Source organism: Anabrus simplex, chromosome 8 (assembly GCF_040414725.1).
Source record: "Anabrus simplex isolate iqAnaSimp1 chromosome 8, ASM4041472v1, whole genome shotgun sequence".
NCBI classification, from domain to species: Eukaryota; Metazoa; Arthropoda; class Insecta; order Orthoptera; family Tettigoniidae; genus Anabrus; species Anabrus simplex.
This window is the reverse complement of record NC_090272.1, coordinates 153,023,416-153,050,230: the sequence shown is the minus strand read 5'-3', so window position 1 is coordinate 153,050,230 and position 26,815 is coordinate 153,023,416. Positions and strand designations below refer to the sequence as shown.

The following is a 26,815-nucleotide window of genomic DNA, read 5'->3' as shown; positions in this document are numbered from 1 at the left end:
ATTCTGTTCAGTTGACCTGTACGGACAATATGTTAATGCATAGATTCTCGTCTTTTCTTTCATATTCATTTCTTGTCCTTGTTTGACCAAATTCTCTGAATAATCTCTCTCTCTTCTGGGAACAGTATAAATGGTTCTTATCGCAGTAATTTGGATGATGCTGACACTTACCATTCGTGTTTGACAGGCTGAAAACCTCCTATTCTTCTTTTCATTATTACTGAAATTACATGTGTATGATTCCCTTCCAAGGCTCGCTAAGGTGATGAGATTTTTGGTGCTTATAGAACAGAAAAGATTTATTTTATCTGGCAAACAAGATAAGAAGACCATTAGCCTACGTCATCTCTTCCATCCAACCAGAAAATTAAATATTTAAACTTGCGCAATTAAAATAAACTACAAATGAATCATCTTGCAACCACTAAACCATACAGTATCATAATAAAAACAATTATACTGAAAAGTAAATAAAATCAAATAAAAAATGATAATGAGAATGATGTACAACATCACTATAATATTCACGAAATATTAACTATGTCTGCAATCCTTATGATAACAGTGCATAGCTTGAAGAAAGGTAGATCTACAATTAACATATATGAAATGAAATGGCGTATGGCTTTTAGTGCCGGGAAATCACAGGACGGGTTCGGCTCGCCAGGTGCAGTTCTTTTGATTTGACTCCTGTAGGCGACCTGCGCGTCGTGATGAGGATGAAATGATGATGAAGACAACACACACACACCTAGCCCCCGTGCCAGGGAAATTAACCAATGATGGTTAAAATTCCCGACCCTGCAGGTAATCGAACCCGGGACCCCTGTGATCAAAGGCCAGCACACTAACCATTTAGCCATGAATCCGGACAATTAACATATAAGAAATAAACCACAACTTCAACTATTACCTATCTGTCTGGTTCTTTTTCGTGCTCTCAAGGAAAATGACTTTTTTTCTAATTATATTGCGTTTGATTATCTTTCCTAATAAGAAGATTGGATAATAATATTTGTTGTTACTGGCAGGCCAAAGTGGCAAAAATACAGCTGATTATCTTTTATTTATCTAATACTGCCAATGCCAAGGAACGGATTGAGTGAATAAGCTTAGCAACTAGGGTCATTGCTTCATGCAGATGCCGCTGTAATGGCAACGTGTGTGATTCTTGTTTCAGGCCTCGTTATGGTGGCGACGCTGTTGATGCTGGCGTCCTTCGCCATGTTTTGTTTTCCTAATAGACTGAGGACTAGCCGAAATACTCCTCGCTCCCTCAATCGCGGCAAGAAGAACCCCAGCCTCAGAGGTAAGTGTTAAAGATTGGACTGGCACATAACAGCAGAAAATACCTGATTGTCTTGATGATTATTGTACAATATTCTTTTCAGATTAGCAGCTGTGGAAATAATTATTTAGTGTAGCGATTGCTAGATTGTAACACCCTCTCTTAGAATATAAAATCATATGTGGCGTGATTAAAATCACAAGATACTGAAGTGAAATTGAATATGCTTCTGGGGCCGATGACCTTCGATGTTAGGCCCCTTTAAACAACAAGCATCATCATGAATATGCTTCTACTTACTTATGTTAGAATTCTCTTCTCTCTCATTTTTATGTTCAATCGTTTTGGATAGTTCTTTATAATCAACCGCCCAGGATACCATTCGAAGGTTTGAGGATTGTTCAGTTTTCCGTCTTTAATGGCTTTTCTCCTTTCTTTATATAATGCTGTCATAATTTCAGGGAACGGACAGAGTAAGATCTCTATACAACAAGGGCCGTGTAAATGCAAGCTTGCACTGAGGAGGTGGTGAGCATGAAGCCCACTGTCGTTTGCCTTGAAGGTGTTTTTCCGTAGTTTCACATTTTCGCACCAGAGAAATTCGGGGGCTGTACGTCAATGCCATGGCCTCTTCTTTCCCAGTCCTATCCTTTTCCCACCCCAAACAACCCCGCGGCACAACAGCCAAGTAAGGACCTTGACCTGTCAAGATGGCTGCTGCCCAGTTAGATGACCTGCATACACTGGAGTGCCAGGTGGTCGGCATGACAACATCCTCACCCATTCGTGACCGTGCCCACTGCCTCTCATATCAGACAACTCCTCAGTTGGTCTCACGAGGCTGATCGATCCCTTCCCAGCCCTGGCCGAGCTGATCGGGAATTGAACCCAGGGCCTCCAGGTATGAGACAGACACGCTACTCCTACATCAAGGAGCTGGACTTTTCCTACCCCACTGTCGCCGAAAATCTACATGTGTCAGTGCGGCGTTAAAAAGAGAACTTCAAAAACTAAGCTAAGAAAACCAAACCCCATGGCACTACAGCCCTTGAAGGGCCTTGGCCTGCTCAGCCCGAAGGCCTGCAGATTACGAGGTGTCGTGTGGTCAGCACGACGAATCCTCTCGGCCATTTTCTTGGCTTTCTAGACCGGGGCCGCTATCTCACCGTTAGATAGCTCCTCAATTCTAATCACGTAGGCTGAGTGGATCTCGAACCAGCCCTCAGGTCCAGGTAAAAATCCCTGACCTGGCCGGGAATCGAACCCGGGGCCTCCGAGTCAGAGGCAGGCATGCTACCCTTACACCACGAGGCCGGTAACTAAGCTAAGAACTAAGCTAAAATCTTTCTCCTTCAGTTATGGGACTGGTAACCCAAATGAACTGAAACACCGATCGACCGACTTATCTATCTATCTATCTATCTATCTATCTATCTATCTATCTATCTATCTATCTATCGAAAATATGGTGGTACAGCTGACATTAGTGGTATCTAGCTGTTACATACGTTTCTTGAAAAATCTCACCGGGCAAAATGGTACTTCGTCACTGGTAACGTAGACATCTGGAAACACCGGATCCCGAGCTATCTCCGGAAGTTAAGCAACAAAGACCGTGGTTAATCACTTTAGTATGTAGCCCATGTGTTAATGGCTACATGAAGCATGGAAAGAAACTAACCACCTTACCGCAAGTAAACTTAGGCTATGAGTGAGTGGTCAGTGACCTCTGGCCTTGGTGAGGAGTACGAAATAAGTCGCCAGCGTCCAGGTTTGTGTTAGGTATACTGAGGGCTACCAAGGCTATCGGTGAAGCCCAAACCTCAGATGAGAACGATGGAAGTCTAAAGCACATTATAATGTAAGCATCTGACACATCGTTCCATTTACAAAACTTGAAAGCAATGAGAAAAAACGTCGCACGTATTTCTACAAGCAAGGCATCGGAGACTGATCTTGCAGCCCAGACTCTGCGTCCCTATCTCCTCGACCCACCTCACGCAGTTTGTCCGATAGGTGCGGGGACCGGGGGGATAAGTGTGCTAGGCTTCGCTTCGTCAGATCGCCTCGGCTAAGGAGCAACCATGCGTTCCTCATCGTATATACTTCTGACTTAATTATATAGGTAACAGAGTGCTGGTATTTCACTCCCGTTTACTTCTGCATCCTTGTAGGAAGACACTGCAGGGCTGCTGTTATAGGAGTAATATAGTTTTCTTGTTATAGGTAATGTGCTAAATTGAAATGCAATCTTTCTCAGGTTTAGTGTTCTCTTTTGTTGGTTGGAATCGAAACCGTGATCATGGGTCGGACACCACCCCTGATCTCCCGAGGAAGCTAAGAAACCAGTTAACGGTGGGTACGACCGCTGTAAAATTCATTTTTAATAATAATAATAATAATAATAATAATAATAATAATAGTGCATGTCATCTGTATAGGCTTGGTGGTGACCTAATGAGGAAATAAACATCCAGTCCCCAAGCCAGGGGAATTGAAAGTACGAGAGGGTTAATTCTGAGAATTGAACCGGGGCTATCCCACCAAAGGCAAGCATTCTATCCGTTTAGCCACAAAGCCGCACTTTAATTAGCTAAACCCTAGGCTACCATTTCCACTGATCAGGTGTTGAGTACTGACAGTAGCAGAGACCAGGGCAGTAGCTTGTGAGGCAGCCTTGACAACACAGCAGACTTCTCCGTTGGCTATTGGTTGTAGCTCAAAAGCGCTTAAGGCTTGACGTTCACCAAACCAACCATCGAAAAGGGGTAACGTAAGTCTAGTGGTATCCCACTCTTGATCCCAGTGTACGTCACTTTTTTTTAATAGTTGTCATAAGTATAACCCCGTCTGGTGGCCATGACTGTTAAGCCGTCAGGTCTGTATGGTCTGACACCATGGTAAACCGGTTCGAGTCCCAAGGGGGGCAATAAACATTGGCTGGCAGGGCAGGAGAAGTGTCGGTATATGCAGAAGAACCTCGTTTATCCGGCCCTCATTAATCCGGATCGAAAATAGTATTTTTTATTTTTACTTGTACAGTATTTCTTTTACGGGGTCGATTCTTCTTGAATGTCTTTTCCGCCAAGGATAGTTAAGGTCAGGAACTGGAAATAAGTCGGCCGCGGTCTATCAAAGGTACTCTCCCGGCATTCACCTGGAATTGAGAATGGGAAACCGTGGACTCTTCTGAGTTTCTTGACACATTTGTACGCATTCCCGGATGCGCGGACGTAGATGTGAACGACGTACTATACGCACACTTTATCTTGGTGCATTAACATCCTAGTGCTGAATCGGTCGACCTCGGCGATCTTCGAGATTCATACTGGCAACCTTTGAAACACAAACTATGAATCGCTTAAGCATCGTTGTGCGACATCTGGCGTAAACTTTACGTACTGGTACTGTTGTTGTTTACACATCAAAGTCAAAGTATAGAATTCATGCTAGGAACAAGATTCGCATCAAGAGATATGTTTTATAATGTTATATAATGTGTATGTGACATAGTTGTTGGCTTAAGATGACAACGGTTTAGAAATTTCATATCGATCGATCATATTCTCGATTCAATTCAGATTTCATTTTCATTCAGTTGGCAGCACCAGGCAGCACTATCGATACCGGGACAGCTCCCTCCTTACTCCTCACCCCGTACACAAATGCATCAAGATAAAGTGTGCGGACAGTAAATGACTGGTTGATAAATGACTGTAATTCAGGCTACGGTATGATGACAGATGAATACATTATTGCCTCTTGTTCCTCGGCAGGTAAAGACGAGAGTGATGGTGAATTCGAAAATGAAACCGACGCTCCATCATAAGGAAACAATGACTCATGAAGATGCAACAGAACAGCTTTACAAACTGATGGCCTATTTATAATCCCAGACTGGAACCACACCGGCAGAACTGATGTTAGTAAAACGTCTTTGTGATCGTGCTGCTCGCAAACGCTGTACAAGAAAGTCGATGAACGCGTAAGGTTGGTTCGGTGGCCTTCAAGAGAAATAAAAAATATAATGGGACATAACTATGACGCGAGCGAAGCCGCGGGCAGAGTGCTAGTACATAATAAATAAATAAATAAATACATACATATATAAATAAATAAATCTCGTTAACTCCTCTGATGGGGTTGACGTCATGAAGGGTATCTGGTCGTAAAAACTCGCTACGAAGGTTCATCTCACTTCATACCCGACCCCGTAGAGAAACTGGACGAGGGTTAGGAAAACAACAACTCCTTGGATGAATTCAGTGTCGAGGACTTTGGTTCAGAGGATCATGTGTTCGAATTCCAGTGGGATCGGAGATTATGCCATGTTTGGGTAATTCCTGGGTAATTTCGGAGACTGGATGTTTGTGTTTGTCCCAATACACACATATTCATGCGTACACAACACGCCTCGCTACCAATCACCATAGACACAGTTCGGCTCCATGGCTAAATGGTTAGCGTGCTGGCCTTCGGTCACAGGGGTCCCGAGTTCGATTCCCGACAGGGTCGCGAATTTTATCCATAATTGATTAATTTCGCTGGCACGGGATCTGGGTGTATGTGTCATCTTCATCATCATTTCATCCTCATCACGACACGCAGATCAAAAGACCTGCATCTGGCGAGCCGAACTTGTCCTCGGACACTCCCGACACTAAAAGCCATACGCCATTTCATTTTTTTAAAACCATAGAAACACGCAATAGTGAACACATTCCTTCACATAAAGTTGGAGTCAGGAAGAATACCCGGCTGTAAAACACGGCCAAGTCCAAATGAGAGACACAGTTCACACCCGCTACGCCATCTAGGTGTGGGAAAAGCGTAGAAGAAGAAGTATTACTTAGTAACAATGGACCAAATTCTGATAAATTGCCCTAGCAGCGTTTTATATGCTGCCTCTGTGGATCAGCGGTAGAGTGTCGGCCTCCGGATCCCAAGATAGCGGGTTCAAACCCGGCAGAGGTAGTCGGATTTTTGAAGGGTGGAAAAAAGTCCATTCGACACTCCATGCCGTACGATGTCGGCATGTAAAAGATCTCTGGTGACACATTTGGTGTTTACCCGACAAAATTCATTAAATCTCAGCCATAGACGCCCAAGAGAGTTTCGGTGTACTCGGTCTGCCATCTAGTGGGGGCCTAGAGTAAAACGCAACGTCGAAATTGACGAGCAGACAGCCAGATGGCGTCAAATTGAAATGTCTGCACACGGTAGCTGAGGCCATACGATTATTATTATTATTAGCGTTTTATATTCGCTCTTATTCTTATTCTTCTTTTCAAAGAAGATTCGCGATCATCCTGCAGTAATCATTTCTACTTTATGCCTCCCATATCAGGATTGCCGAATCTCCGATGCTGAGCTACTGCCAGAGATTCCGCGCTCCGGTGTTTCCTTTCTTTCTTGCCTTCTGTGATCAGTTGTATCAGGCTATACTTGTTTTGCAATCATTTAAATGTTGTTGTAGAACGTTAAATAACTCTCGTTAAGGTTCGTAACATTGACACCGCTTGCATTCGGGTGATGGTGGGTTCGAACTGCACTGTCGGTTGCCCTGAAGATGGTTTTCCGTGGTTTCCCATTTTTACACCAGGAAAATGCTGGGTTTATGCCCTAATCAAGGCCGCGGCCATTTCCTTCCCACTCCAAGCCCTTTCGTATCCCATCGTCGCTATAAGACCTATCTGTGTCAGTGCGACGTAAAGCAAAATTGCTAACATTGACACCCCAGCGTATCTTGAGACAGCTCATAGTTAATGGGCATCATTACTGTTGTGCAGCATCTTTACTGTATATTCTCCTCACTTATGGAGTAAGGAGATAACTTCGTGGCGGTAATCAAACTCTTGTATGAATTTCTCCGACATTGAAAAGTCACTTGTAACAGTAAACATTTTCCTCCTTTCTCATTTGAGTACTTCCTCTTAAAATAATAATCACCACCATCACCTCCACTTTCTCATTTGACATGATATGTTGAATCTTGAAGAGACTTATGGACAACGCGGAAAGCGTATTCTTCATTCTGTTGGTCCGCTCTCTGTTGACTTCCTCGTTTCTCGGCCCAAGAGCTCTCCAAGAAGACAAAAGAAGCGCTTGGAATGTGAGACTACTCGTAAATTTCTTGCGCCGTATAAAATATAATACCTTGCCTCATTTTGTAATCCGTGGCAGTTAAGGAGACACCTGCGTGCAGGAGATAGAGAGCCTCCCAGGTGTTACGCACTCCAGGCCGCTGTTCAGCTGTGTTGAAAAATCGAGAATCTTGTCGTGTAGTTCAACTCATTTTATCACATACGCATCTTTTATTGTAAGATATTTGATATTTTAGACTATAACCAATATGTTTTTTTAATTAATATGAACGTTTCATTTTTCATATGAGATCGAGTGTTCTCCTCCCTTTGAACGTATGTATACACGTAAGCATTTTCTTAAATCTCTTCCTGTGGCCGGGACATTACTTCCAGAGATTATTAAGTCATTTTACTACCAGCATACTTCGTGAAACTAAAGTTACCATTAGATTCCGTACTGCAGACGTCTCAGATATGGATTGGTAGTCGATCCTACGATCCGGCTTGATCAGAATATTGAACAAGTAAAGGCTGTCAATGATAAGAAGTCCTTTCTTCTTCTTATTTCTTTCTTTCTTTTTTTATTTCTTTCGTTTTTCGTATGGCATAGAAACAAGAATACGGTATAAGACTCTGAGATTGGCTGAAGTACAAGTCTAGATGTTTTTGGGCACCCTATTCTTCAGCTTCTGAAGTAGCAAGATGAAACTCTTCAGGTCGTTTTTGGGGAAGATCTCAATGGGCATTCACGTATGTGGTGAGTGGTCTTTCTTGAGCCACACCACAATCACATGATGGCGAAATGACCAAGCTTTATATATCAAGTACGCACATCTTTCTTTAGCTGTCCTAAAACGATTCAGAATGGTCTGTCCATAGCACCTTAAATTGTAGCCAGGTGTTAGGGCACTTGGATCTTGGACAAGGTGATGGTTTGCCGAACGTGAAGCGTTCCACATTTTCTTCAGTTTATCTTTGGTTGCCAGTCGTGGTAGGATCTGTTAACCATGGGAGCCTCCTTGAACGTAATCTAAGAAATAGATCATCTTGTAGTTCTTAAAAAATAACAAACAATAAAATATCTTATCAGCCTATATTTTTTGGACAGGTATAACATGGAAAGTAGTCTAGTCATTGCCAAGTGGAGCACTTCTGAATTCGTTTGAGGAGTTCTGGAATGCTTTTCGGAGGTGCTGCGATTTAGGAATTTTTTCCGTACAATTTATATTACTTACCGGCATATCTATCGACATGAGGCTGGTGTATTTGAACATCTTCCAGTCCTGGACCGAGCTGAAACCGAACTCGCAAACTTAGGCTCTTATGTAGCACATTATTTCAATATGTTATTCTCTTCCCCATTTTTGCATCAATTATCATTGAAATGGTGTGCTCTAGACAAATGTCTTTAAAAGAGAATTTCTTGCATACATTTGTTTAAGGCGAGTGCGCTTCTCTTTTGTTTCAGAATAAGTTTCTTTGGTTCGATTTACACACTTTTAGCTTTATTTTAATTTCATTTGAATAAGAATCATCTACAAACTATGCATGCGATTCCTAAAAGGTTAGGGCCCAGTCATGATTGTATGTACAGTATGAGAGAAGGGAGAACAGGGAGATAAGCAACCTTATCTTACCGAAAGTCACAAATAGTTACAGACACAAACTTCGGAAGGTACATGTTTAATGTGTATTAACACTGATATAGTGAATATTAAACATTTTTTATAATACTAATCATTTTTAGAGAAAAATCTCGGTTTTTTTTCATTATTATTGTTCATAGCAAAAGAGTTTAAAATATGTTTCTATACAAGCATCTTTTTAAATTTTGATGTTCTCAATTTTGAGAATTCAATACTGTTCTTTCTTACGGGATTTTCAGAAATGTAATTTTTTTTTTGCTAGTTGCTTTACGTCGCACCGACACAGATAGGTCTTATGGCGACGATGGGATAGGAAAGGGCTAGGAATGGGAAGGAAGCGGCCGTGGCCTTAATTAAGGTACAGCCCCAGCATGAAATGTAATTTATTCACCATAAGGCCGATATTCATTACACCTATATAATATGTTAATTAATCATTGATAAATATTGAATTAGAGATTTAAATTATTATTATTATTATTATTATTATTATTATTATTATTATTATTATTATTATTATTATTATTATTATTATTATTGTTGGAACGTAAGACTCTTAATGGAACCACGCTTGTATTTTATGCGGACTTGATTTCCACAGGTGAAAATATTTCAGAAACCCTGCTCCAGTTTTTTAAGGGAAAGCAATCAAATTTCAGGTGTCTCTTTCTGACATAAGAATCCTTTCAAGAGAGACTACATTCATTTGAGAAGTTTAATTCGTTTAGTAATTTACAACACTATTCTTCTCTCGAGCAAGGAGTTGTTAAGACCCTACCACCAATCGAAACTGACTAATTAATGTGTCCCACGTTCCACTACAACAATAGAGAATTATTTTGACTTCCGCCCGATTTCCCTTTTCCCATGCGCTAACCCTTGCTGCTTCTTATTTAGTTTCAAATCTTCTCACCAACCTGAATTTAGGGTCGCTACAATGAGAGACCATTAAACATGCAATCAAGAAGTAAAACACACCGCATGCTCTAACAGTAAATGGGATTTTCTCTTTACATTTAGAGAGGAATTCATCTGAAAAACAAACTCATTTATTTTTGTAGAAACTTTCTTTCTTAATCCGATTAGCCTGCAGGGTTGGTTTTTCCTTCGGACTCAGCGAGGGATCCCACCTCTACCGCCTGAAGGGTAGTGTCCTGGAGCGTGATATTTGGGTTGGGGGATACAACTGGGGAGGAGGACCAGTACGTTCCCAAGGCGGTCTCACCTGCTATGCTGAACAGGGGCCTTGTGGGGAGGATGGTAAGATCCGAAGGGATAGACAAGGAAGAGGTAAGAAAGCGGGCGTGGACTTAGGTTTGCCTGGAGGAGAAGTGGGAAATCACGGAAAACCATTTCGAGGATGGCTGAGGTGGGAATCGAACCCCCGCCTCTACTCATTTGACCTCCCCAGGCAGGGTGGACCTCGTTTCAGCCCTCGTACCACTTTTCAAATTTCGTGGTAGAGCCGGGAATCGAACCCGGGCCTCCGGGGATGGCAGCTGATCACACTAACCACTACACCACAGACTTCGTAAAAATACAGTCAAGAACTTATAGAAACTGCTATATAGAGTTTTCAACCAACAAATGGTTTTCTTTTTAATGTATCCTGCTTATCTTATCTCCATATTTTTCTCCTTCCTGTCGGCGTTAGTCCCGCGTAGCAGGGTCCCCTCTGTTGCACTGCACTTGAATCCCCACTTCAGAAGATGTTCGGCATCATCAACAGTTTGTAACGACCCTGGTCATATCCTCTTTGATAACGTCCATCCAGTATTTCTTTGGCCGCCCTCTGGGTCGGTGCTGTGGAGAAGAGATGTTGAACGCAGTTTTAACAACAGAATTGTCGGAGATTTTCTCGCATTATGTCCAGTATAGGGACTACACCAACATTTCCTCTGATCTCTATATTTCTTATGTGGTCAAGTCTGGTATGACCTGGTGACCAGGGTAGCTTCGTCATTTCTGCTACATGGACCTGCTATTCCTGTTTATATTATATCCCATATTACAGCAGGACAGGTCTCACCAGGGTATTGTAAAATTGAGATTAGAGGCAAACAGGCATTTTGTTGTCAGCCTGTCACTTGCTGTCATTCATCCATTTGTTTTATCTCCACAGCCTTTCGTAATGTAACGGATCATACGAAGCGAAATTGATGTTGAGCAATTCGGTCCTGGATGTACAGTGACTTTGGGTGGTCCCGGGTCTTTTTGCATTTGCACCATTTTTGTAGCAGCATATCCATTCTAGATCATGAGAATTATAACTACAAGTGTTTTGGCAAAGATAATGAGTTGGTAATTGTTTAACAGATATTTATAAAACTTGTATACTACTTTGACTTACATGTACCTAATAGAATTGCTTGTCCTTCTCGTGGGAGGTTTTTGTTGATAATAACGTTGTTGTTTTCTTTTGCGTAGAAGATAGAATTAAATAGAAGAATTGCCTTGGTTCTTAGAATGTCCAGGAAAACACCACGAGAAGGTGTCCATGATTTCCTTTTCTTTTGGAGTTTTCTTTTACTTCAAATTTTCTCTTGCTACCTCGACCTTGGTTTTATAGGAACCATCAATCGCTGCTATAGAATACGGCTTGAATCTTTACCAATTGGAAGATTCATGGTTGAAAACGCCCACTTGGCTACGCCTGTCTGTGCCGTATCTCGTTATGTAAAAATGAAATGACGTCTGTCTATCAACCCTCCAAAACGACATCATATCTAAGTCATTGGGAGGAATTCCATGAAATATTGCATACGCATTCGAAGATGGAACTGTTTTATGACTTGTGTTCTATTTCAAAATATTGACCTGTGATAATTTCATGTGGCCCTTGTAAGGCAGATCCTCCGAAGAGGGTGGGTGGCATCGGCCGTGTATGGGAAACTGTTGGGGACAGCACAAACACCCAGTCCCCGAGTGAAGAAATTAACAATTTAAGGTTAAAATATCTCCGACTCGGCCGGGAATCGAGCGACGGGCCCTCATGAGCACCAGTCGAAGAGGAGGGATTTGAACACGGACCTCCTAGCTGAAAGGATCGCACGCTATGTGATACCGGCTGAAACCCACGGTGAGTTTGTGTTTGATGCTGATTTCTCGGCATGGCTCCCAAACCGTTCTTATGTCACGTACAGATTTGGCAACACCGGCTCGCAAAGCACATTTGAATTAGCCCGCGGAGCGATCTGTTTGGCTAACTTCAACAGATATCGAATTGTCATTTGACCGGGTCAGGAATGGAATGAATGAACCCATCTAGCGGCGAGGATACGAATTGTACCGGTTGCCGAAGCCTGTCGCTCTCCTCTGGGGCAGTGATTAATGATGACTGACAGATGAAATGTAATGGCATTGGTGAGCGTTGCTGGAATGAAAGATGACAGGGAAAACCGGAGTACCCGGAGAAAAACCTGTCCCACCTCCGCTTTGTCCAGCACGAATCTCGCATGGAGTGACCGGGATTTGAACCACGGAACACAGCGGTAGATATCGAATTACTTTTTTGAAATTGTTTATCAGTATGACCAACACTCTAACACTCATGTACTCGGTTCACGTTGTTTCCGACCACCCTGTGTGTGTTAATGAGATACATAGTGTTCCGGTCGTGTCTTTGCAGGATGCAGCTGGTATGGATTTAAAGCAGGCGGGGAACTGTTTAATTAGGTAGTGGTGAACCCCTCTCTTCAACTTATAATTACTTTCTTAATTAAACGCTGTACGCATTAATAACATACACTCTCACTCTTAAGCTTTAGCTTTATAATAATGTTCAGCTTAAGAGGTTATATTTATGAATTCTTACTATATCATGATAAGAAGGCATAACACAGCTAGATTTCTGACTGTCCTTCAAAAATCTACTACCTCAGCTAGGATTGAACCCACGAACGTGGGATGATTAGCCGGGCATCTCTTCATCCACGGAGGCAACATTCGAAGACGATGATAGAAGACAGAGTTCACAATAACGTGGATAATCTTATTGTTCCCAGTTCTAAAAATATGTCACAATTATGAAACTTTCAACTTTGATTTCTGAATCCTCTTGTGGTATGTGATTAGCTCGCATGGCTGTGTTACTAACATGCATGAAGGCAGTTGGTTGTGTGTTCGCGTGCAACGGTCTTGAACTGTGATTTATTTCATCCATCTTCTCTAGTACTTCAGCACTTCCTTGATTTCTCTCGTAACCTCTCACTCTCTCCCACAGTTTGTGGATCATATTTTTACATCTTCCCGTTTTTCCGAACTTTCTATTCTTTTTCTTCGCGTGCTCTACACTCGCGTTCTTTCTCTCCTGAATTCCCTTTCTCTTCAAGATTGAATTGTAGCAGTATCCTTTGCGTTAATGTTGAAGTACACGGTACACTTATGATCTGCTAACTATAGTACCAGCCATTGACAGGGCACTAATTTAAAATGTGCATTATTAAACTTTTGAAGACCACTTCTTGAGCGTATTACTAGGATTTTGACTTACATGGTTTTCAGTTTAAAGTCTTGACGTTTTGAGGTTTGATAGAGCACCCATCTCCAAACTCGACATCGGGATATGGATACGGGTGCTGTAGTAGTACTTTTTGACAAAATGAAAAACCCAAGGTTAAAACATAAAATAATACGACACTCACATTTCTTCCAGCCATCGTGAAGTTGCAGTCCTATTATTCCAAGCCTAATTGCTATAATGATTCGAGTACGTATCCAGTCAGCAACTACGAAAATGCAACTATTCTGTTTGATTAGAATCTGACGATACTTTTCTAGTTCTCTTTGTGTTCAACCCTCCCTCTCTGCAATCATACGGATCGCAAAATTCTGCTATAAAAACCGAAGATTACAGAGAGACGTACAAAGCATTTTAAATGTTGTCGGAATGATCTTCATTGTAACCCTTCATGGAGTTAGTTACCGGCTCTTGGAACTTCAACGTTCACAAGGCCGCCACTGATATTTCCCTTATTTTTCACTATATCCAAACAATGTATAGAACAAAGTAGTTCGAAAATAATGTTCTAAAACTGTATAATGAAAAAAAAAATCTTTTGAATCCAACCATAACCATAACTGAGTTTTATGTCTTAGGTGCTCTGGTGATTATTTTTGAACAATATGTAGCTAAGATTGCAGCCTCCGTCGCTCAGGAGCAGCGCGCCGGCTTTTCACCATTATGTTCCGTGGTTCAAATCCCGGTCTCTCCATGTGAGATTTGTACTGGGCAAACGGAGGCGGGATAGTTTTTTTCTCCGGGTACTCCGGTTTTCCCTGTCATGTTTCATTCCAGCTACAGTCTCCAATATCATTTCATCTCATTTGTCAGTCATTAATATTATTGCACCAGAGGAGTACGACAGACTTCGGCAGCCGACACAGTTCCTGATGATGATGATGATGATGATGATGATGCTTGTTGTTTAAAGGGGCCTAACATCGAGGTCATCGGCCCCTAATGGTACGAAATGAAATAACAAAAAGTTCATCCACTGACCAAAATAAAATAAAAAATGTCATGAAGAATGAACGGATGGACATGAACTCAACCAGAAACAAAAAAACAAACGAACAAACAAACAAACAAACAAACAAACAAAAACCAGTGGATGAGACTCAAAAAAATATCGTAAATAATATTATTAATGACCAAGGGACCACTTATAAAGCACAATGATGCTTGATGTCTAAAGGGGTGCAAAATCCACGTCTAAGGCCCCACAGAATGGTACATGTCGCGAGTAAAGTAGAACCATAGCATTAGTCATGTTGGGGCACTAATCAAATGTAGCGAAGACTCACGGTGCTCCACAGAAGATGGTACTACTCACAAGGATTGCACTTCGTACAGGGAACGCAGACCTATGGTGTTTCTCACACAATGAAGCCACTCGGGAGACAACGCAATCCGATAAGGTTCCCCACCTAGGTGTACTAATCACGGGCGCCGGTATTCCCGTGGTGTTCCTCACATAGTGGGTACTAATCACAGGCAGCGCAGACTCACGGTGCCGCTCGTAGGGTACAACTCACAGGCTACGCCCAGACCCGCGGTGTTGCTCACATGGGTACGACGCACAGGTACTGGAAACCCCCCAGGCCAGCCTCTTTACTGCTACTAATCACAAACCTATTTCGTACCAATTTACTACTCGCAAGTACAGGCAACCCATGGTGTTCCCCGCATGATGGTACGAATCAAGAGTAGTTTCATGGTTCTAATGCAATCATCCCTTGGTCGCCCCTTGTAGTCGCCTCTTACGACAGGCAGGGGATACCGCGGGTGTATTCTACATGTGCGTCCCCCACCCGCAGGGGGTGACACAGTTCCTATCCCCGCCGCTAGATGGGGGCTTCATTCGTGAGAATAGCGTATTTAGTAGATGATTTCGATGTGATATGTCCTGTTTTACCGGACATGCAGCTTTGCATGGCATCATTGATTTAGTTGACAATCTCAATTCTAAAATATCTCTGTAGATCGGTTATCTATATTCTTAAGTGGCACTTCATTCGGTTTGCTCCTCCGTGGCTCAGGCAGCAGTGCGTCGACCTCTCACCGCTGGGTTCCGTGGTTCATATCCCGGTCACTCCGTGTGAGATTTGTGCTGGACAAAGCGGAGGCGGGACGGGTTTTTATCCGGGTACTTCGGTTTTTCCTGTCATCTTTCATTCCAGCAACACTCTCCAATGTCATTTCATTTCATCTGTCAGTCATTAATCATTCCCCCAGAGAAGTGCGACAGGTTTCGGCAGCCGGCACAATTCCTATCCTCGCCGCTCAATGGAGGCTTCATTCATTTCATTCCTGACCCTGTTGAATGACTGGAAACAGGCTGTGGATTTTCATTTTCACTTCATTCAGTTTATTGCGTATTCAAAACCTCGAGAAACAGTCGACTTACTCGCCAGTGTCGTCATACATCTTGGTGAAATCCATCACTGTTTAGGTTTGTTCGTGGGTGCGAGTGGGCCTATACCAACGTTTAGTTGACTAGCTGTAGTACCCGTCGTTGTCCAGCTCCATGGCTAAATGGTTAGCGTGCTGGCTGGGTTCGATTCCCGGCAGGGTCGGGAATTTTAACCATCATTGGTTAATTACGCTGGCACGGGGGCTAGGTGTATGTGTCGTCTTCATCATCATTTCATCCTCATCACGACGCGCAGGTCACCTACGGGAGTCATATCAAAAGACCTGCATCTGGCGAGCCGAACTTGTCCTCGGACACTCCCGGCACTAAAAGCCATACGCCATTTTATTTTCAGTACCCGTCGTTGACAGGGCAATCAAGTACTATGTGCATGGTTTCACTTTTGTCCACCATTCGTATTGTCCCCCAGATTCTGAAACCGAGCTCGATAGCTGCAGTCGCTTAAGTGCGGACAGTATCCTGTATTCGGGAGATAGTAGGTTCGAACCGCACTGTCGGCAGTCCTGAAAATGGTTTTCCGTGGTTTCCCATTTTCACACCAGGCAAATGCTGGGGCTGTACCTTAATTAAGGCCACGGCCGCTTCCTTCCCACTCCTAGCCCATCCCTGTCCCATCGTCGCCATAAGACCTATCTGTGTCGGTGCGACGTAAAGCAACTAGCAATAAAAAATAAAAAAAACAGATTCTGAAGCACAGAAGTTTGCATGTATCTCTCTCTGTCAGTGGCTTGTCGTGACGTACTCACTTCCTTGCTCTCTCTGGACCTTTGAAGTTTCATATTGTTCTCCATTATTGATAATTTTTATTTGATTTCTTCCTGCCGGTATAGAGGGAAGCCAAGTATCGGGTTAATATTTAAAACAATACTGACCGATGGAAATGGCGTATGGCTTTTAGTGCCGGGAGTGTCCGAGGACAAGTTCGGCTCGCCAGATGCAGGCCTTTTGATTTGACCCCCGTGGGTGACCTGCGCGTCTTGATGAGGATGAAATGATGATGAAGACGACACATACACCCAGCCCCCGTGCCAGAGAAATTAACAAATAATCAAAACACCCCTGAAATTATTTGACCTCAAAGTGTCACCAGTGATCACTTATGGATTAGAAATTGTATGGCCGCATCTAAAAATGAAACAGTTCGAGCAACTAGAAAAAGTGAAAACTACGTTTCTGAAAAAGGCACTATGTGTCTCGAAGTATACGCCTTCAAGGCTTGTATATGAGTTAACTCGCGAACCTTTCTACGTAGAGGATCTCCGTTGTCACCTACCGCTACCAACTACACCAACATCTACACAGTTCATAGAAAAATTAAGAGCAAAGAAGAGAGACATATGGAGCGAATTTTACTTGACGGTCGCAATTATTATTATTATTTCGTATGGCAAAACAAGGATACATTATAAGTACATATAAATACATATTTCTTAAATAAGTATGTTATATACAAGTCAGCATTCAAAACTTAATGTCCAGACTTTTCAGCCAGTCCACTGCTTCTGTAGAGGCACTATGTAATTCTTTAATGGATCCATTGAATCTTCTTTTTGGGCAGTCCATAACAACGTGCTGGATGGTCTGAGGCACATTATCACAGTCGCAGAATGGGTCTTCAGATTTTCCCCACTTGTGAAGCCAGAATTTACACCTTCCATGGTTTGTTCGGATTCTGTTTAGAGATGTCCATTCCCTTCTCGGTAAGTTGAAACCAGGAGGAGCTCCACAAGGATGGTGGATTAAACCCAGGTGGTCAGGATTTGAAGAGGTCCATTCTTCGCGCCAGATCTTATCAGCATCAAAATGTGTTTCCAGGAGCTTCTCGCCTAACTTCCATGATGGGTTTCTGGACTTTAATCTCTTCGGTTTCTGAGGGTTGCAGTCCTGATGTAAGGGCAGTTGAGGGTTACTGCGACATTTCTGCCATTCTCTTACTAGAGCCAGTTCTCTTCGTATGTGAGGGGGATGGATGTTGGATAAAACAGGTAACCATTTTAGGGGTGTCGATTTGATGGTGCCTGATATTGTCCTCATGGTATCATTCAGTTGTGTGTCAACTTTTGAAGTATATACACTGTTAAGCCACACAGGGCAGCAGTATTCTGCAACTGGATAGATCAAGGCAAGAGCTGATGTTCGTAGTACTGTCGCGTTTGCTCCCCATCCTGTTCCACTGAGCTTGTCTAATATGTTGTTCCTTGTTTTTATCTTGGCTGCAGTGTTAGAGAGATGTTGCTTATATGAAAGTGTCCGATCCATTGTGACGCCCAGATACTTTGAATATGGGTTATACTTAAGTTTTTGGCCTTTGAATTCGACTTGAGGAACATAGTTGGCTTTTTGATTGTCTAGGTGGAAGCAGCTTACTTCAGTTTTGTTCAGCTTAGGTTTGAGTCGCCAAGTACTGAAATATTTGTTCAGGTTATGGAGATCCTTTGTGAGTGTAATTTCTGCTGTTTTGAAGTCACTCGATTGGGCAGCCAGAGCTATGTCATCTGCATATATGAATTTCCTGGAAGTAGTTTATGGAAGATCTGCAGTATAGATGCTGAATAGTAGAAGAGCAAGAACTGATCCCTGGGGTAAACCATCGTTTAGTATATAGGGCTTACTCTTATTGCCGTTTAAATGTATTTCGAACGCTCTATTGCATAGCATGTTGTTCAGCAGTGTTGCAAGGTTCTTACAGGGAATGATCTTCAAGAATTTCAAAATCATCCCTTGTCGCCATACGGTGTCATAAGCTGATGTCAAGTCCACAAAAACAGCGATTGTCTTCTTCTTGTCTTGAAATCCGTTCTCAATGTGACTGGTGAGTGCCAAGACCTGGTCACAGCAGCTTCGGTTAGGTCGGAATCCTGCTTGTTCAGTTGGTATGCGTTGGAAGGCTGTGGTTGAGATTCTGTTGTAAATCATTCTCTCCATTAACTTGTAGCAAATACTTAAGAGTGCTATTGATCTATAATCTTCAGGACTATCTCCACTTTTTCCGGGCTTTAGAATGGCAACTATTTTAGTTCTCTTAAGCAAAGATGGAAGCCTACCATTTCTTAAGACGTCATTAAAGAACATAAGTAACCAGTGTAGGGTTCTAGGTCCACAATGTTTCAGGAATTCTGGATATATCCCATCCACTCCTGCTGCTTTGCCTGGTTTTTTTTTTTTTTTTTTTTAAAGCTGTTGAGATTTCTGCAGTTGTGAATTCCCCTGAGAACTAGGGGGTTGATTCAGTCGAGGATAGCCTAGTTTTTAGCTCTTTCTTGAGTTTTTTGATTCATCTTTATTGACATTTTCTGGTATTTTGGACAGTTTGATGATTCTTTTAGCTACATCTACTGGAGATACCTCTGAGCTCTTATTAATATATTTGGGAGTACAACTACCAAGTTTTCTAAGAAGAATCCATGCTTTTCTGCTTGAGTGTTGAAAATTCATGCTTGCTGTCATTGAGTTCCATTTATCTTTTCTGGCAGAATCTAGGCTTTGCAATAGTTCATCAGCGACTTCTGTTCTGTTGCTGATTTGGTATTCTTTGTACAGCTCATCACATCTTCTATTCCATCCGGGGATATATTCTTTTCTAAATCCTCTGGGAATGTGTTTCTTTGCCATGGAGCATGTTAAACTAACAAATCGCTTATAGTTGTCCAGTTTGGGTGGAATCCACTGGATATTGTGATCCAACTCCTTAGTAAACGCTTCCCAGTTTGCTCTTTCAAAATTCCAACGAGGTGCAGGTGTTGATCTTATTATTGGGACTTCAATGCCAATTTTTAGAAGAATTGGTCTATGCTGACTTCGGGGAAAATTGTTCAGTACTTTCCTGCTGCATTGTAAAGGTCTTCCGTGCTCGTCCCTTGAAACAAAACAGAGGTCTGGGTTGGTGTCCTTCTTCCATCTTACTGAGTGAAAGGTGCCTCTCTCTTTTGCATCGTACACAAGGAAAACATCTTCTGTTTCAGACCATTCTAACACACCAAGACCATCTGAATTAGTATCTCCATACCCCCAGGAAGTACTCCTACTGTTGAAATCTCCCATAATGACTGCCGGATGATTTACATTCTTGATGGCTTCATTACACCACGGTTGAGATGGTGGTTTGTAAATGTTTACTATTTCCAAGTCTGCAACTTTAATCCTGGTGGTGAAAATGTTATCAGAGCTGATGTCAAGAATTTTTACTTGCTCAATATTATTTCGAGTTGCTTTGCGTCCGTAGGTATAACCCTAAATTACCCTACACGTGTCTCCTGGGTGGTGCTAAGTAAGCAACGAAACTGGCTGCTGGACCTTAAGCTCTGCTTAACGGATATCCCAGCAAATAGAGGATACATTTAGCTTCGACGGACGCAATGATTTACAAAGACTGGCAAGGAGGAGGATATGAGCTCAGACACTTGATTACACGCTTTGCAATACACGGATTTCATTATAAGCTGTGTAAAACAAAGAAATTCCATCAACCAGATACGGACTGTGTATGTGAACGTTGTGGTAAGAGCTGTGAACGTTATCATGCCATGATGTGAACTTGTCGGCGCGAATCGATGACAGCCTTATGCAAAGATGACTAATGTTGTGTATTAATGTAAATATCTTATGGCCATTGGCTGCAATAAAGTATATTATTACCCGACCCTGCCAGGAATCGAACCCGGGGCCCCTGTGACCAAAGGCCAGCCCGCTAACCATTTAGCCATGGAGCCGGACACACCGACCGATGAACAAAGCCTTTAAAACGTTGCCAGAACGATCTCCATAGCAACACACTTCACAGACTGTAGAGTTATTTACCGGCTCTTGGATTTAAACTTTCACACGAATGACTTTATCGGAAAAAGGTATAGAACAAAAAATTGTAAATAAGTGTTGTCACGAACTATTTCCATGTAAAATCAAACGTAAGAGAAAGACATCGAGTTTTATACTTTAGGCCGCTTCTGAAACTCCCCTTCCCGCTGAAAGTTGTTATGTTGAAAACATTTCTTTGCAGACAAAGTAGGGCTCTCCATACTACGAAAAACGATAAAGGGCCCGAAAAGGTTTCGCATTGTGAGTCTTGGATAGCTCTATCAAACTCCAAAACACAAATTTCGAAAATCTCTTCCGGCCTGAATGCATTTTCGGAAAAAGAGCCTATAATCACTTGTTTCTTTACTCGTTTTTTAATTGAAATCCTAGCCAAATTAACTTAATTATATAATTATTTCGTCCGCCTAAATGGTGTAGTGGTTAATGTGATTAGCTGAAACCCCCGGAGGCCCTGGTTCGATTTCCGGTTCTGCCACGAAATTTGAAAAGTGGTACGAGGGCTGCAACGGGATCCACTCAGACTCGGGAGGTCAACTGAGTAGAGGTGGGTTCGATTCCCACCTCAGCCTTCCTGGAAGTGGTCTTCCGTGGTTTCCCACTTCTCCTCCAGGCAAATGCCGGGATGGTACCTAACTTAAGGCCACGGCCGCTTCCTTCCCGCTTCCTTGTCTTCCTTCCAATCTTCCCATCCCCCGTAAGGCCCCTGTTAGCATAGCAGGTGAGGCCGCCTGGGCGAGGTACTGGTCATCCTCCCCAGTTGTATCCCCCGACCCAGAGTCTGAAGCTCCAGGGCACTGCCCTTGAGGCGTTAGAGGTGGGAACTGTATCTGAGTCCGAGGGAAAACCGACTCTGGAGGGTAAACAGATAAAGAAGAAGAACATATAATTACACTGACTGACAGAGCAAATGCAACACCAAGAAGGAGTGGCCAGAACTTTATGCCAATTGCAGGGTAGACTGACGTCACTGAGGTATGCTCATGATGTGAAATGCGCCGCTGTGCTGCGCACGTAGCGAACGATAAATGGGACAAGCGTTGGCGAATGGCCCACTTCGTACCGTGATTTCTCAGCCGACAGTCATTGTAGAACGTGTTGTCGTGTGCCACAGGACACGTGTATAGCTAAGAATGCCAGGCCGCCGTCAACGGAGGCATTTCCAGCAGACAGACGACTTTACGAGGGGTATGGTGATCGGGCTGAGAAGGGCAGGTTGGTCGCTTCGTCAAATCGCAGCAGATACCCATAGGAATGTGTCCACGGTGCAGCGCCTGTGGGGAAGATGGTTGGCGCAGGGACATGTGGCACGTGCGAGGGGTCCAGGCGCAGCCCGAGTGACGTCAGCACGCGAGGATCGGCGCATCCGCCGCCAAGCGTTGGCAGCCCCGCACGCCACGTCAACCGCCATTCTTCAGCATGTGCAAGACACCCTGGCTGTTCCAATATCGACCAGAACAATTTCCCGTCGATTGGTTGAAGGAGGCCTGCACTCCCGGCGTCCGCTCAGAAGACTACCATTGACTCCACAGCATAGACGTGCACGCCTGGCATGGTGCCGGGCTAGAACGACTTGGATGAGGGAATGGCGGAACGTCGTGTTCTCCGATGAGTCACGCTTCTGTTCTGTCAGTGATAGTCACCGCAGACGAGTGTGGCGTCGGCGTGGAGAAAGGTCAAATCCGGCAGTAACTGTGGAGCGCCCTACCGCTAGACAACGCGGCATCATGGTTTGGGGCGCTATTGCGTATGATTCCACGTCACCTCTAGTGCGTATTCAAGGCACGTTAAATGCCCACCGCTACGTGCAGCATGTGCTGCGGCCGGTGGCACTCCCGTACCTTCAGGGGCTGCCCAATGCTCTGTTTCAGCAGGATAATGCCCGCCCACACACTGCTCGCATCTCCCAACAGGCTCTACGAGGTGTACAGAGGCTTGCGTGGCCAGCGTACTCTCCGGATCTCTCACCAATCGAACACGTGTGGGATCTCATTGGACGCCGTTTGCAAACTCTGCCCCAGCCTCGTACAGACGACCAACTGTGGCAAATGGTTGACAGAGAATGGAGAACCATCCCTCAGGACACCATCCGCACTCTTATTGACTCTGTACCTCGACGTGTTTCTGCGTGCATCGCCGCTCGCGGTGGTCCTACATCCTACTGAGTCGATGCCGTGCGCATTGTGTAACCTGCATATCCGTTTGAAATAAACATCAATTATTCGTCCGTGCCGTCTCTGTTTTTTCCCCAACTTTCATCCCTTTCGAACCACTCCTTCTTGGTGTTGCATTTGCTCTGTCAGTCAGTGTATTTCTGTAATGTGTTCTTTGGTTCAATACCCTAAAGGATTTTTGACTGTTTGAAAAATGTCCACACCGAATATGTAGTTATAAGGGCTTAAATGAAATTCTGCATTGATTCACATTTGCGCTCGTAGTCGTGCATAAGTGAAACAATCCATTGACTCACAATAGCGCTCGTAGTGGTAGAAAAAGGCAAACTGCTAATCCAGTCGACTGGATGACGAATTAAGAAAAGGATTGTAAGTTTTAGGAATAAATAAATCATATATTCCCATACTTTATTTACCTAAATTTCGTAGCTCATATCCCTAGGATGTTTTCAACATTGAGTTGCTTGCCTGAAGGACTAGAACTGAGGACTTTTTTAATAACTTTTAGCTAAGATCCTACTCGACCTTATCCTGAACTGAAATACCAATTTTGATTAAAACCCACCCGTCCATTTTCGCGTGATGCCGTCACAGATATTCAATTGAACTCGATATATGTCATTACAATGACGTCAGTATTCTTGTCAGAATACAGTATTAACCGACTGGAATGTCGCGGTTAAAAGCAATGATATCGTATGAAATGCTCGATGAAATTATAAACGGCACAGTTTCTCACTTTTCACGAAGAGTACAACGCTGGCGTTCTAACAATTTTCTAAGTTCCAGAACTGGAATGACTCGGCCACAGACAGCGATGAACACTGCTCTGCCGTTTTCCATTAAGTGTCTACACTCTCCGTTCCTATCAGCACCTCGTAGCAGGTGGAATACTGTAATGAACCAGTGCGTCACGTACCAGTAGTTATCAGAACAACAGAGAAATGGCATGCAGAAATAAGGAAAGTTATCCAACTCTCCACTACTTCCCGCCGATTTTCGAGGAGGCTGTTCTACTCGGATAGGTACTGTAACCCCTTGAGCATACGCGGCACGCAGCAGTACTGCCATTTATCGGAGATGAGTGGCAAGAGAAATGACAAAGCACATCACAACAAACAATCAAACCAAACCAAACCCCATGGCACTACAGCCCTTGAAGGGCCTTGGCCTGCCAAGCGACCGCTGCACAGCCCGAAGACCTGCATATTACGAGGTGTCGTGTGGTCAGCACGACGAATCCTCTCGGCCGTTATTCTTGGCTTTCTGGACCGGGGCCGCTATCTCACCGTCAGATAGATCCTCAATTCTAATCACGTAGGCTGAGTGGACCTCGAACCGGCCCTCAGGTCCAGGTAAAAATCCCTGACCTGGCCGGGAATCGAACCCGGGGCCTCCGGGTAAGAGGCAGGCACGCTACCCCTACACCACGGGCCCGGCTACGACAAACAATAGTCAATGTAATTTTGTTGTTGATGAGTTTTATGGGCTTTCAGTACTTATTACTTTTTCTCCGACAGTGTGATACTGCGGCATCCAATGTAAAGGGTTCATCTTCTTTTTATGACTCCCGTTTGCCTATTTTTTTAAATGCTATTTGTTCGGGGCGTCGACTTATAGACATCTTTTGCCCCTGCTTGCACCATGTGATATGAACCTGCGTGTAATTGGAACGGAGGAAGTAAATATAATTTAGAATTTCATGTAAGGCAGACCCTCCGATGAGGGTGGGCGGGATCTGCCATTTGTAGGTAACTGCGTGTTTTTTGTGGTGGAGGATAGTGTTATGTGTGGTGTGTGAGTTGCAGGGATGTTGGGGATAGCACAGACACCCAGCGCCCGAGCCACTGGAATTAACCAATGAAGGTTAAAATCCCCGACCCGGCCGGGAATCGAACCCTGGACCCTCTGAACGCTGACCATTCAGCCAACGAGTCGGTCAACGGAGGAAGTGTAGAGTGTTGAATGTGAGGAAAGGTACGTTAGGGACGACACAAACACCCAGTCTCCACACCAGGGATATTAATCATTTACAATTAAAAACCCCTGACCCAGGCGGGAATCGAACCCGGGGCCGCCGGTTGACCCGGGTGACAGGCGGACGCGTTGCCCCCTACACCGCGGGGCCGGACACCTGTTATCTTACTCTCCTAGCGATCGTTTCTTCTCGAGTTTTTTTTTTTTAAATTTTGGTTGTCATCTTCATAATTTTCTTTGTCGATATGGGCTGATGACCACGTGGATTTAACCTTAAGACAATCACGACAAAAACTATCGCCAGTTAACGCGGTTGAACCATATTTCCATGTTAGCGATGCTCGGCGTTGATATGGACTAAGCAATAAAAGTTTAAATTCACGAATATATCTGTTATCAAACCGTGTACTGTATAGCTGTATAAGACATGTATGTATGTTAAGTCTTCAGCCCTAAGGCTGGTTGGATCCTCAACAGCTCCGCCATCAGCTGTCATAGATGGCCTATGCATCACTGAAGAGGCGTTCTAGGGAAATGAGGAGTGAGGTAGTTTCCCGTTGCTTTCCTCACCGAGCCAGAAGTTGCTATTATATATATCAGTCTGCCAAGCCCACTGAAATGCATGCACCAACCGACCCTATGAGCAACATTTTCATACCATTCATAGCAGGGACTGGCTGCAGAAGGAATGGCATTACTCATACCCCAGTCACTTTCATATTGTCAAAGCCAAGGATAAGACAGAGACAGATCAATGAAAGTTACAAAATTGCTCTAACCCATACCAGAAGACACAGTGCACTGTAAACACTAGGTCCTGCCAGCAAAGGCATGTACAAGACATAAATGATATGAAATTGTATTCTCTATAACTTTAGTTCAGTAGTGTTCATCGATAGGACCACTAATAATATAGACATTTGACAATAGTAGGCCTTCCCGAAAGTACCATTTCACCGAGCATGAATAAATCATTTATAGCCTAGAATGTATTGCCTTATTCCCCGACTTAGCATACCGATTTTCACTAAATTTTATTCAGGCATTTTCTCGTGGTTTGACGCTGGTTTGGACTGAGCAACAACACTAAATCATGTATATTTCAGCTATCAAACCTGGCACGCTAAAACTGTAAAAACCGGGCGAGTTGGCCGAACGGTTAGGGGCGCGCGGCTGTGAGCTTGCATCCGGGAGATAGTGGGTTCGAATCCCACTGTCGGCAGCCCTGAAGATGGTTTTCCGTGGTTTCCCATTTTCACACCAGTCAAATGCTGGGGCTGTACCTTAATTAAGGCCACGGATGCTTCCTTCCAACTCGTAGGCCTTTCCTATCCCGTCGTCGCCATAAGACCTATCTGTGTCGGTGCCTAACTATACTGTGTCTTATGGCAAGTACGTCGAGGGCGAGTTTCTGTTATATGTACAAGCAAACGTTCTTTTTATTTTTTGCAATTTGCTTTACGTCGCACCGACACGGATAGTTGTTATGGCGACTATGGGATAGGAAGGGCCTAGGAGTGGGAACGAAGCAGCCGTGACCTTATTGAAGGAACAGCCCCAGCATTGGTAAACCACGGAAAACCATCTTCAGGGCTGCCGACAGTGAGGTTCGAACCCACTGTCTCACGGATGCAAGCTCATAGCTGCGCTCCCCTAACCGCACGACCAACTCGCCCGGTAGCAAAAGTTATAATAATAATGTTAGGAATTTGCTTTACGTCCCACTGACTATTTTTATGGTTTTCGGAGACGCCGAGGTGCCGGAATTTAGTCCCGCAAGAGTTCTTTTACGTGCCAGTAAATCTACCGATACGAGGCTGACGTATTTGAGCACCTTTAAATACCACCGGACTGAGCCAGAATCGAGCCTGCCAAATTGGGGTCAGAAGACCAGCGC

General features: G+C 43.7%; 1 protein-coding gene across 1 annotated transcript in view; it reads left to right on the top strand.

Moving 5' to 3' along the window:
- The window catches only part of Oatp74D (Organic anion transporting polypeptide 74D), an 82,412-nt gene that overhangs the window by 37,016 nt on the left and 18,581 nt on the right, over positions 1–26,815 (top strand). Inside the window, exon 3 of the mRNA XM_067153025.2 lies at positions 1,181–1,309. Within this exon, the coding sequence (XP_067009126.1) occupies positions 1,181–1,309 (129 nt within the window). The remainder of the gene's footprint in view (positions 1–1,180; positions 1,310–26,815) is intronic.